General features: G+C 34.0%; 1 protein-coding gene across 7 annotated transcripts in view; it reads left to right on the forward strand.

Moving 5' to 3' along the window:
- The window catches only part of PTBP2 (polypyrimidine tract binding protein 2), a 50,598-nt gene that overhangs the window by 20,357 nt on the left and 17,076 nt on the right, over positions 1 to 13,165 (forward strand). For 3 of the 7 annotated variants that reach the window (XM_010081484.1, XM_010081485.1, XM_010081486.1), the window contains exons 1-5: positions 5,211 to 5,381; positions 5,788 to 5,931; positions 6,656 to 6,658; positions 9,584 to 9,748; positions 9,825 to 9,935. In XM_010081484.1, coding sequence (XP_010079786.1) covers positions 5,250 to 5,381; positions 5,788 to 5,931; positions 6,656 to 6,658; positions 9,584 to 9,748; positions 9,825 to 9,935 — 555 coding nt within the window. In that variant the 5' untranslated portion in view covers positions 5,211 to 5,249. Of the gene's footprint in view, positions 1 to 5,207; positions 5,382 to 5,787; positions 5,932 to 6,655; positions 6,659 to 9,583; positions 9,749 to 9,824; positions 9,936 to 13,165 lie in introns of those variants that run through there. The other 4 variants (XM_010081483.1, XM_010081482.1, XM_010081487.1 and 1 more) reach the window with 2 other exon arrangements.

Genomic DNA, 13,165 nt, shown 5'->3' on the forward strand with positions numbered 1-13,165 from the left:
TCTTTGCTAGGAGTGACACTGAACTTTAAGATCAGTTTCTCTGCAAAAACTACCCGAGAGCATTGAATCTTCATAGCTTGAGCTGTTGAATGCCATGGACTTACAGTAAGCCTTGTGTACATTGCACTTCATTTTGTTACTTATCCATATAGGTTTCTATTTCTGTGTTTAATAAATTAGGAATTTCTAACTAAAAATGCCAGGGACCCAAGTTGTTTGGATAATGAATATTTATAGGCTTCGTCAGTTCTTAAGCATTCAATTTCAACTTCATTCACGCTAAATTGAGGGAACTCTGTGCAACAGGGATGTGGCTTATGTATCAATTATGTTTAGACTGTAGTATCCTATTTAGATGGGCGAATAATACTTTGAATGCCATTTATAGAGATGAGACTTTGTTTAGAAATAGACAACTGTCATATGGAAACTGTATTTTTCATCTCCTTGGTGGAGAGCCAAAAAGGGCTTACATCAGTGCAGTGCCCGTTACAGAACAGGGGGTTTTTTAGTAGTCTGAATTGAATATAATGAATTTTCAGGGTTAAATTTCTGATTTAAAAAAAAAACAAAACAACAAAAAAACCCAAAAACCACAACAAACCAACTATATTTAAGGCAGTAACTTGATTAGTAAATGAGCTAATACTAACACTGTATTTTAGTCATGCTATTCCCATGGTTTATTTAAAGTTATTAAAAATTTAAAAAAGTATTTCCCCCAGTGAAGATACTGTGGCATTATGCTCTTTGGTGCATGTTTATATTTGTGAGAGTCTTAGCGGCAACAGGTTTGCATAGGATCAGGCTTTTCCAGTCTTGTGATAGCCAAACTACGTGATGAAATAGCTACTTGCCAGTTAGGATCCAGTTTAGTAGCAGTTCCTCAGCAGTGGTTATTACAGGGCTTGTGGGGTTTCCCCTTCTGACATCCCCTTTCCCCCCCAGTTTTCTGGAATTTAGTATTTTTCCTGCTGTGTAGGTAAGGATCTTTTGGGTTGCTTGTTTGTCTCCGTAGATTCCATTTCTACCACAATAAGATGTTATTTTTTCAGTACCTTGCTCTTCTTGACTTGCTTTTTAACCTTTATGGACGCTGAATATGCTGGTACAGTTTGTTAGAGAATGAATTTGTTGTTTTAACAGTAGTTGAATTCACCTTTCAGTAGCTCTGAACAAGTTATGTTCCCATATTTTAAACATTGTGGTTTTCTATTCCCAAGTGCAGTTTAATGGTGTGTCTCCAGCTGAGAAGTACCATTTAAAATGGCAAAGAAGAGACTAAAGTTAGGGAGAAAGGTTTCATACAGTGCCAAAAACTCTTAATAATTGTTCTAAAAGCTAAATTTCGTCTGTTCCACAATGTTTTGAAAAATTCACTTGTGTATGTGCATGCTTACTACTTTATTACTGCCATTATTGAAACAGTAAATTAGTGTTAGGCTATGCTGCCTGGACAGTCAAAAGTAGAAACAGTAGGTGTTCTCTTAGTTATCAAGAAAAGGAATAATACCTGATGTGTTAATTTCTTCTGTCTTCTTAAAATCCAGTGTTAAATGTTTTGGGGTAAACTTTGCTTTTAGAAGGTGGGCTTCATTTTTCATGAGTGTTACTGGTTCAGCTTTCATTTTTGCAAGGTATGCTTCTGCCAATAAGTGATAAACAGCTTGTGTCATTGTTGCTTGCCCTACTGTTGAAAACTTTCTTTGGGCATGTACATAGCACTGAGAATGCTTGTTTCCAGTCCCTTCATCCTGTCCTTCTCCCTGTGCATTTTTCTGATTGCTGTACATTCTTTAGTGCATAATTCTAAATCTTTTTGTGGATATTATTTTAATATATTTCTATATCTACTTTTTCACTTAAACATTTTAGCACAGGCACTTGTCTACATAGCTCTTTTTTACAGTAAGTAAAAAAAGTTTAAAGAATAGTTTAATAGATACTTAGTTCAAAAAATAAAATTGTGTGAGAGACTTGTATACACCAGTTAAGTTAAAGCTGTTGATTGCTCTTTAGGAAAAGATACATCTATAGTACAACAAAATATTTATTTTAAATTTGTTTTTTAAACCTATTGCAGCAAAAGTTGAAAAAGTGTAAAATGCAAATATTAGATAGCAATGCTGATAGATGGAAAAACAATTTATTTGGGTAATACAATAATTATTAAAGGAACATTTCTTTGTAAATACATATATGTGAGTGATTATAGTGGCCAGTGATACTTTTACCAGTAACATTGGGATTACCTAAAGCCTAATCCAAATACAAGCTTTAGTTTAAAAAAAAAATTTAAAATTCTTGGACATTATGCTTATGTAAAAGTTAGTATGTCAAAATTATATGTTGAAAACCACACAAAAGACAAAACAGCTCTGTAAGTACTTGTCTGAGCGTTCATGGTATACACTTTTCTTGTGAGGTAATGAAAACTGCATTCTTAGCGGTTTCAGAAAATCTTTAAAAACTTTATTTTCTTTAAAAACTTATTTTCACTTTCTCATTTCTTATTGCTAATGTTTCATAGTTAATTTTTGAACCTTCTAATGAATAAGAGTTATTTAGAAAGCTTAAGTATGAAAGGCGTTGGAAATCTAGTTTCAGTATCACTGCAATTCTTTTGTTCTTTGCAATATTTTTTTTTTCTTAGATGTTTAAATTGAGGACTAGGGAAGACTATTGTGTAATGAGCTTCAGGTGAAAAAAAAGCACTTTTTCATAAACTTTGGCTGTCTGTTGCTTTGAGGAAAAAATGCTATGCTGTGTAACTTTGAACAGGTGAAATCTGGCTACCTGGAAGCACAGTCTTAACACTTTTTCAAAAACGATACAGGTTAGAGCCTTGTGCAGATGAAGGATGGACTTCCGGTCCTAGTTCAGTATGTATTTTTGAAATCTGACTCTTCTGTGTTCCATCAAAACTTGTCCTTCTGTGCAGCAGAGCAACATAAAAGAGCAACATAAAATACATACTCTTGCATGGATTTGACCCCTTCTAGCATTGTCAGCTAGCTGAACTTTGACCAGTTCCAAGGTCGTTAGGTTTTTGTTGTTTTGTCTCTTACAGTAAGTTGGAAAAGACTTAGAAAGTGTTCTGCAGTGCAAGAACTTTTTAAAAAGCTCAGTCCTGGAATTATTTTTTTTCTTCTGGGGAGGTGGTATTGAAGGGGGAAGTTAAGGGATGGGATGACCTGCCTCTAAGGCATACTATTTTTAACCAAGAGAATACTGTGCATTTTGTATTTATCTAAATCTAAACATAGCCAAAGTGGAACCTAGAAACATTCAAATTAGAATGAGGTTTGGCTGTTAGAAAAAGATATAAGGGAGTGTTGGAAACAGTTCCTGATGTATATATAGGTTTATCTTTTTCCCATCAGTTCCTCTCATGAAAATACAGAGAACGACCTTATTCTTGAAAAGGTAAAAAACTATGTTCACAGGTTTTGTTAGAGACCCCAAGATTGCCAGTTTTCCTAATAGCATTGAAAAGGTGGTTAAAAGGTAGTTTTCAGATCCAAATCTGGAGCGTCGATGTTCTTGACTTGTAAAAACAAGAGTCCATTTCATTCTGTGTCTTTAATCTTGAGCAAGTTGGCTTGGTTTAGGCAAACTGAGTTAAGAACTTGAATTCTTGATTATCACTTAGGCATACCCTTAGCAAAATTTTTTGTGCTCAAGTCAGTCATAAATGAATGCAATATTTTTATGCAGGGAATCAGATTAGGTGTAAATGACTTTCCGGGCACAAATTCAGAACTATATTTTGTAGCTGCAGCTGAGTGATAATTGAGGACTTTATTCTCTTCCGTCTGGAAATTGCAGCCATCAGCTTTCTTACAAGACGATGCTTTTGGAGGATTTAACATGCATAAACGTTTCTTATTGACCCCACCCCCCCTTATGGTTTCTACTTTTCTAGTGAGTAAATAAAAGTAGTCATGTTCATAAATTTTTTTAAAGTCCTCTTTGATATAAGACTTCAACCTGTGAATTTGAACCCTAATAATTACAAATATTTTTCTACTATTCACAATTTGTGTGTGTTTTGTAAATACAGGTAGCTGTTGAACCCCTAACATGAGAGATTGAATAGCTCACACACTGACTTGCATGTTTTATAGCCAGAAGTAAAAAAAAAGGAAATCTTAACACTTGTATCTAAATGCATTCTGATTTCCAGCATTGATTAGTTCATTAATATCTGTATATCTTATGATAGTGGTGTTTGTTAGTTCTTGACTTTTTCTGATGTTTTCTCCACTGACATATTTGTAGGCAGCAGTTGTTTTACCTTTTAACCAAAGTAAATAATTTTTTTCTTGCCTTCTTTCCAAAGCAAGACTTCTTCCATCGAGCTGGCTAGCTCTTTATTGCATATATTCAAGAAAAGGGAACTCATGCTGGAATTTTGCTGGAATTCTGTACAATATGCTGAATAGTATCTTTCTGGTGCTTTGTACAGTGATGTTAATGCTTCCCTGCTTCTGCTAGGAAAATCTTGTCTGGCACCTCCCCGCTTCCCCTGGCCATGTTGGCTGCATCATGTTTATTAGTTGTTTTTTCCTTTTCTGTGGGTGAGCTGGCAGTTCATTGTGGAAATGTTTGTACTTGGTCCTTAAATTCTGAGGTTCTGGATTTCATCAGGCATTTGTGATGTCAGTCCTGAGGGTCATCTCCTTTCTCCAGTGTGATCCTTCTCAGCATTAATAGTGCTTCCTGTCTTGCTTTGATAGTCATCTACTTTTTGTGTCTGGTTTCTTAGTGCAAACAGTCCTTAAAACTTTCCTAGAGGAGCTCTTGTAGTAACTATTCACCACCACTTTTCTCCTTTCAGAAAGATTCTGCGTAGCCCATAATTTTTTTGGATGTACTTGAGACTTCTTATGCAAACCCTTTTGAGTCATAATTAATATTCCATGATATTACATGAGATACTTCACCGAAAGTGAGAAGAAAACCATTTTCTGTGGTTTTTGACTTGTTTAGAAAATGAGTTATCACAAAGGGCTATTGAGTTAGTCTTGAGCAGTCCACCTTTCATGAAACTCTGTAGCATTTGTCTCTTTAGAATTTGTTCTGAACCTTTGAATTCTATTTAGATCAATCTAAGAAATTGCTTTAAAATTATATTTAAAAGCATTTTTTTAGTAGCACTAATAATATAAGTGAACTTTTCAAATACAGTTTGAATATGTCTTTCAGCCAATGGTAATGACAACAAGAAATTCAAAGGTGACGATAAGATGGATGGGGCTCCTTCTCGTGTTCTTCATATCAGGAAATTGCCTGGGGAAGTGACAGAAACAGAAGTCATTGCTTTAGGTTTACCTTTTGGTAAGGTAACCAACATCCTGATGCTCAAAGGGAAAAGTCAGGTAATTTGTTGCTTTCCATTTTTTAGTATATTTACTGTCTAATTTTGAAATAATGCTGTTAAAATGCTATTGCAATAAGTCAAATCACAGTAAGTATTTTTAACAGTCTTTGTTCCTTTAGTTTTTTTATAAACTTATCCTGTCTTTCAGTAAATTTTGAGGGGATAGTTGGCAGCTACATAAAGCAAAAAGTTAGCTGTAAGATAGATATTTAGTCCTGCATCTTCAGAGGTGAATTTTTGGAGATGAAGTAGCTTAGCAAATAAAGTTGCTATGTAGAGAATGCCATCTTCTAAAGACTGATATTTGTTACCATGTGTAATCAAACCTTTAGGTGTTTTTTATATGCTGCTAATATGAAGATTATCTGCTTTGTAAATACTGAAAATTAACTGTTTGATTACAGGCATTTTTGGAACTTGCTACAGAAGAAGCAGCTATCACTATGGTTAATTACTACTCTGCTGTGACACCGCATCTTCGTAACCAACCTATCTATATCCAGTATTCCAATCATAAAGAACTAAAGACTGATAGCACACTTAACCAGGTATATTTACTGTTATGTAGTATTAAAAATGTAGACAGCAGAAAATCAGGCATGGCATGTATTCTTGGCTGATGTGGCATATGTTTGAATCATTTGGTTTTGTCCACATTCTAACACTACTGTAATGTTAGCTATGGTCATTCCATTTTGTGACATTGAGGGGGATTTGCTTTCTGTGTGATCTTTCCATTATGATGAGTTTTCTTAGTGTTTCCTTGGTGTAAAAAGAAAAAGATTCTAAAGTGTCTTTTAACTTTAAATTTTTTGTAAAATAAGTTTTCATCTTAGTTTAACACTGTAGGATGAAAAAATTAACTTTCTAATTCTGACACCTGAGATTCTAATGGCAGTTTGAATTTCTGTAGTGATAATCACTAATGCCAGTGCCTACATGTCAGTGCTTTGAGTGGTCGTTGTGGTAGCACTGGTAACCTCAGTTTATGTGATCTGCTGTTCCTGAAGAAGAATGCCTTAGTGGTCACTAAGAGATTAGGGACAAATATACTTAATAATACAGAAAAGTTTTACTCTTGCCTCTGCAGAACCTATTTCACAATAAATACAAATACATATGTCTGTTTTTAGTAGAACAGGAAAATTAGCAAAAGTAACGTGATGACCATTTCATACAAATTACAGGGGGAGAAAAGAAACATCAGCTTACCACAAGTCAGATGATTACTTTAAGGTTAATTTTTTTCTTTTCTTTTTGATGTTACAAAAGGCAGTGTGAGTAACAAGTTTCGGTTTCTGTTACTTATGTCCTGTCTTGGGTAGGGTATGTAAATAGTAAATTTATAGGTGTTGCCATTAAAAACAATTTCAGGGTAGTCTGTTGAAAGACATCTCATTTCAGATCAAGTATAGTGTTGGTTTTCTTGTTCATCTTTCTAAACATTCCAGTTCCTTAGAATCTTTTGATAGTTTGTCTGCTAAAGGTACTTTTTAAAAATTGAGATTTTTTTTTCCCCAAAATGTCAGTTATAAAGAAAAATGAATACCTTAATTTGCTTTTGAAAAAAGAATAGAGGAATAATTCTGTCTGCACATGTAGTAGATGGACATACTCCCTTAAGAAGCTTTCTCTTATGTTGTCCTCTGGCTTCTGTGTTGAGACTGTTCTTGTACTTCATGTGTCCACCTTTTCAACATATAGAATGTGCTGACTTTTCAGCAGCTTTTATACCACCATACACCTTAATACCCAATTTTAACATATTCCCGGTCTTTTCAGGTTTCTGTTTCTTTAATTTAGAACTAACTAGTATAAATAGGTCCTTGACAGTAAGTATTCTGTAACTCATATCTCATGAGGCATTGTATAAAGCACAAGATGGTTAAGTATACTTTTTTCTGTAAGGAAAAATAAAGGTTGCACAGATATTGCTTTTTTTTTTTTTTTTTTTGATACTCAAAACTTAAATTTTTAATCCTTGTTTGAAAGCTTGCTCATCCAGCCACATTCATTCTGAAGTTGTCTTTTTTTGGATGTTCAAGGAGAAAGATATGAAGAAGTCAGAATGTTAGTACATGTACCTGGAAAAATAGCATAAAAAATTGGAGGAAGGTGCAAGTATCTTATTTATAAAGAAGACAGGAAAATAAAAATGTATTTAACCGAGGGGTTAAACAGCCAGGTCGTTAGAAATAATGAAAGTAGGAAAAGTTCCATTAAGCTATGCTGCTCTGGATTTCTCAATAATAATAGCTTCCAAGATTATTTTTAGATATATATGCAAAATAAGTTGACTTTGAATAAACAGATTCAAAAGGGACCATTTAAGTTTTTGTCTCAGCTTTATAATTCTACTAAAATCCTTTTCCTGTGAGACATCATAACACTGTTAGAGGAGCATCTAAACACAGATTTAAAACAAACATCTCTTAGCTTGTTTCATACAGTATCTAGACTCAGAAGAATTGAGAATAGAATGACCTCTGTAATTTTCTTCAATCATCAGCCTGTCATAAATGCACAGTTTTAATCTTTCTGCACAGACATTGCAATGTTTAGAAATAAATAAATGTTATACTTTCTGAATGGTGCAGGTGATCTTTTAAAATTAATTTCAAGTTTGCAAAAATAAGAAAAAAAGCTTTACGTACTACTCAGATGTCCTCAAAAGTTACTATTTATATAAGATACTAAATGTTATTTTGAACTTGTTTGACAAAATACTTGCTGTCATAGTAATTTTATAGATTTTATCCTTATTTGCCAATGTTAAGTCCTATATTCATTTATATATTCATGTTAACTTTAGTGGAATGAATTACGATGTATAAGTATAGATGGATAGTGCTAACAAGGGTCGTATGTTAAAATTGACTAAAAGTTTTGGTTATCTGGGTTATACAGTCTAAACTTTTCCAGTCACTCTAAGGAGTGAGTTTGAATTGGTATGTACTGCTTCTCTGCTTCCAGAAGGAGTAGGAATTATGCAACTCAGCCAAATATCTGGCGAGCTTGAAAATTGTATTTCATACATTAGGGAAAAAAAAAGAGCATGTTGTTATCAAAAGATATTTTTACAGAGTTATAGCAATTTAATGTTAAATGTAGAGGTAAGTTTTGTTTTCCCAACTAGTGTTCACCAGGTCTTTTTTTTTTTCCCCCCCCTTTCCTTACTCATTGATTCGTTTCAGTATGAGGAGTATCATGTAAGTTGTGAGACATGAAATTGTGTAGTAAATTCTAATGCCTTTAAAATATGCAGTATGCATTAATATGGTGGTTATTATTTTTACCTGGCATGCTCACTTGTGTCTCTGTTTTGTATCATTTTGCTTCATAAGACTACTGTAATGAAAGTATTAAATGGAAACCATTTTTTCTGCACTTTTTCTTTCTCAGAGAAAGACATCTAATCTTTCTGATACAGTCATTTTTGGCAGTGGAAGTAGTTACATAGATGTGTGTTCTTGTGATGTCATCATGTGGTTACCTTTGAATTTCAAAAACCCTGCTTGTGTTTAAAAACCAAAAAATCACCACACATGGAGAGGATTTTGTTTTGCTTTTTATGAAAGAGGGTGGATAACAGACACCAGTTTGTTTACCTCTCTGTGGATACTACTTTCTGACACTTGTCAGTCTTGTGTATTATTTCATTGCGTTAAAACTGAGAAGTTTGGAAGTGTTAGTTTAGCATTATCCCTTCTTATCAGAGCCTTCTACATAATTAAAATGGCAGCAAAATGTTAACTGTAATACAATCTCTTGAAAAATAGGATAAATACTTCTGGTTTCTGTAGGCTTGGGTTTTTTTGTTGATTGGTTTGTTGTTCTTTTCTTTAAAGGAAAGAAAAAAGTCTGTAAAGAGCCTTGAAACCTACAAAATCCTCGCTTTCTTTATCCTTACTAGTAGAACAATAAGCTTGCTACTAGGAGGATTGATATTGGTACCATTTGAAGCCCCTCCTTACTGTGACATAAGGATTAATTGATGTTTTCATTTTTTATTGTCCCTTCTTACAGAGTCAGACTGCATTGCACTTATGTTGTGTTATATCTGTAGCTCTGAGTTTTAAATAAGTGGATGATTTTATGTTTCTGGAGTTAACTATATTAATATTGCTAATTAATTTCTAGCTATTGTCTTGAAATATTAAAAAATAAAAAAATCTGTCTTCTATATTTTTTTTTCTTAAGCGGGCCCAGGCTGTTCTTCAGGCAGTGACGGCTGTGCAGGCAACAAACGCTCCCATTAGTGGGACCACTGTTAGTGAGAGCGCAGTAACTCCAGCTCAGAGTCCAGTACTTAGAATAATTATTGACAATATGTACTATCCAGTAACCCTTGATGTTCTTCATCAGGTAAGCCAAATTTCATTTTGACTGGAGCTGTGTTTGGGAGGAACTTGTGTGTAAAACTTTACAATGTTTTTGGCAGATATTCTCTAAATTTGGTGCTGTATTGAAGATAATCACATTCACAAAGAATAACCAGTTTCAAGCTTTACTGCAGTTTGGTGATCCAGTAAATGCACAGCAAGCAAAACTAGTAAGTATAGTTCTTTTTTAAGACTGGAGACCTTCCTGTACTCTAAATGTTTGTAAAATGTTAATATAACAGAGTACTGACTATAATAATGTGTTGTACTTCTCTGCCACTTGTGTGAATTTTTTGAGATTAAAAAATAACTGGGAGTTATATATTGTTGTTATATTATGTAAAATCAGTGTTTAGAGATACTACGTTTAAGGATACTATGTATAGAGAAATGTACACATCTATAATTATGAACAAATATTTAAATAAGACTGCACAGAGATGAAATAGTATGCAAGACTGCAATAGTGAAAATGTCAACCAGAAGTAAAAATGAAGGATGTAATTTTGGTGCATAATTAATTTACTGTAAGCAGCAAATTTAGTAAGGATCAAAACAAAGATATCATTTGTGGACTAGATACAGGTTTATGAAAGTATTTAATTATAGTGTCCAGAAAATAAATACTTAGACTTCATTATAACTGTAAATGCCCAGAGGAGAGAGTGCAGACTTACTCATGGGACCAGACTATGAAGAAGCTTTGGAGCAGTGACAGATGAGAGCAGGCTCTTACTTTTGTTTTATTGGAAACTCTCCTATCCTGGGTAGGAGAGGCAAGAACAGGTAATGGGTTTTATTCATTATAGCAACACAGAGCGTATGGATAAATTACTACAAAGATCAACAGCATGTCATCTAAACCATATGTTTTGAATTGAATGGTGTATATTCACATCTGTGGCAGTGGGAAAGTTGAACCAGAGGGAAGGCTAGATTTTTTGTTCTAAGAGATAAATGGAATTAATTTATATTTTCAGACCTTCACATGCAATCTGAGTTTGTGGTAGGCTAATGAAAATTGCTGTACTAACCAGTAGTTACTGGGTAAGTGTTACTTGTCAGTGTAGACAGTGCTTATTGCCCACAGATGACAGAATAGCTGAGAACTTCAGGAAAAAAGTGAAAAGCTCACACCTTGGACTAAGCTGGCAATTAATATCTCTTAGTAGAGGAAAGGAAAGATAGGCTTAGTTTTCTGTTGTAAAGAATGATGACCATATTGAAATAAAGACCTTAATGGTAATTTTTATTCTCATTAACAAATGATATAGCAGGTATTGATTAAAACACTGTGAGGTGGTCAAGAGAGGAATCATAAAAAATGAGAGATGTTTTCAAAAAGCAGAGTGTAAGTTTTCAAGCTATTGAGAAGAATAAAGTTAGCCAGAGATAAGAAGATTTTCAACTTGATTTATGATGATCTACTTCAAGATAATCTACTCCTAAAAAACCGTCTTGAAATATTTGTAGATTTGGCGTACAATTTAAGTTAGAGTTGTCCTTTTCAGAGGTGAATAGTATCAAATATTAGATCGTGTCTCAGTGTAGAGGGAGATGCAAATACATCACTGTAATATCTAAAAATTTGCTTGGATGGGATAGACCTACCAGGTGTTAAGTAGGTTTAAAAAATAATACAGAAACTAGATCTTAAACTTACAGTTGCTGCAGAAATTGACTGTAGTCACTTAGATTCATATTTGAAATATATAATAAACAGTTGGATGCTAATGTGTTTGTTGCAGAATGTCATAATTCAGTCTTGATTTGTGTTTGGAAAGTTATTTTTCAGTAATGAATTTTTCACTTTATGCTGCTTTTAAAGTGCATTTTTAAGCAAAATTCCAATTGATAAATCTTTTGACTTCATTTTTTGAGTCAGAAGATTTTTTTTTATCAGAATATTTAATGGAAAGATGGCATCTGTGAAACGGACTGTAGTGATTTGAAAATTATCAGTGTAATTCTAGGAATGTAAAGAAGTGACAAAATAACAAAAGGATGAGGTATGTAAAAGTATGAAAGGAACCTGAGAATCTCTGTCTGTTGTTGACTTCTGACAAACGGAATTCTAGCTGCTGGGATACTGTATTGGTCATAATTTAAAAAAAAAAAAAGCATGTATTTTTTTTCTCCAGTTTTGCATGTTTTGATTAGGGTAGCTGTTTACTAGTGGTAGCTCATGTGTGAGTGACTAAACTTCATTGAATAACAGTGACTCCTGCATGTACAGTCATTGTCAGAGTGATCTTGGAGCCTATCTTAGTGACAAATTGAAATGGTCTTAAGTTTATAGTTTCATATTTTAACCAATCTACACATAAATAGAGCAAATGCTGAGAGTAATACCAACTGCAAGTATTGAAGAATGCTAAATTTGAAGGAAGGTTTGATTTCCCCACTACCCTCCCAAGCTTGATAGAGTGAAAAAAAGTACAGTTCTTTTGGTTGAGCTACTGTGGTAAAACATGAAGTGCCATCAAAACAAAAATTCCTGAAGGAAAGAAACAGTCAGATGGATAAGAAAAAGCCCTCCAGTTTCAGTACATCTGGAAATACAGTAGAAGCAAGAGGATGTGGTGGCTACACTTCAGTTGCATGGAGTTCAAAATTAAAAGCATGGTAAAAGAGTAAAGAAGTATTCAAAGTGTTTTCCGTCAGTTGTTACTGTAGAAGATAATGGGGAAATTTAATTTTCCACTGGCACTCTTCACAGGAAATCAGAATGTGGCCTTAATAGAAATTGAAGACTTATTAAGGAAGTTAAAGAGCAATTTGAAAAACTCAAGTGATGTAAGTACCAAGGAGAGATGCTATTCATTTGAAGGTTCTGAGAAAATAGTGACACTGACAAGAATGTACAATACCGAAGCCTTTAGCCCTGTGGGACCACTTTTGCTATTTGAATGAGAAGGTAGTGAAAAATTGCATTCCTATGTAAGAAACTAATTTCCTGTAAAAGTAGATTATGGTTACACTTGTTCATGTTTCATCACTACCCTCAGATTAGATCATTATAGTTCGTTATACCGACAAGTCAAGGTGGAGGCAACAAACTTCAAGTTCTGTGCAATGCAGCAGTCTAGCTGTGGGTTGGAGAAAGTACTGAAAATGTGCAACAGTAGAGCACATTGAACTACTGTGCTTCTAATGAAGCAGAAGGTGATGTCCTGGATATGTCGGTATGCATAAGGAGATACTCTAAGGATCAAAAATAGCTCATTTTTATAGTAAATTAACTGTACCGTCAGCATGAGCAGCAAACTTCAATATTTGAGTACCAGTAATCTGGTATACCATAGAAAGATTAGAGTGCCAGTGTTTCCATCTAAACAGTTTGCTAATCCAGAGCGTTGTCTTTGTGTAAATGCACTGGAAATACTCTTGCCAAATCTTG

This window comes from Pterocles gutturalis, unplaced genomic scaffold (assembly GCF_000699245.1).
Source record: "Pterocles gutturalis isolate BGI_N339 unplaced genomic scaffold, ASM69924v1 scaffold29054, whole genome shotgun sequence".
Lineage (NCBI taxonomy): Eukaryota > Metazoa > Chordata > Aves > Pterocliformes > Pteroclidae > Pterocles > Pterocles gutturalis.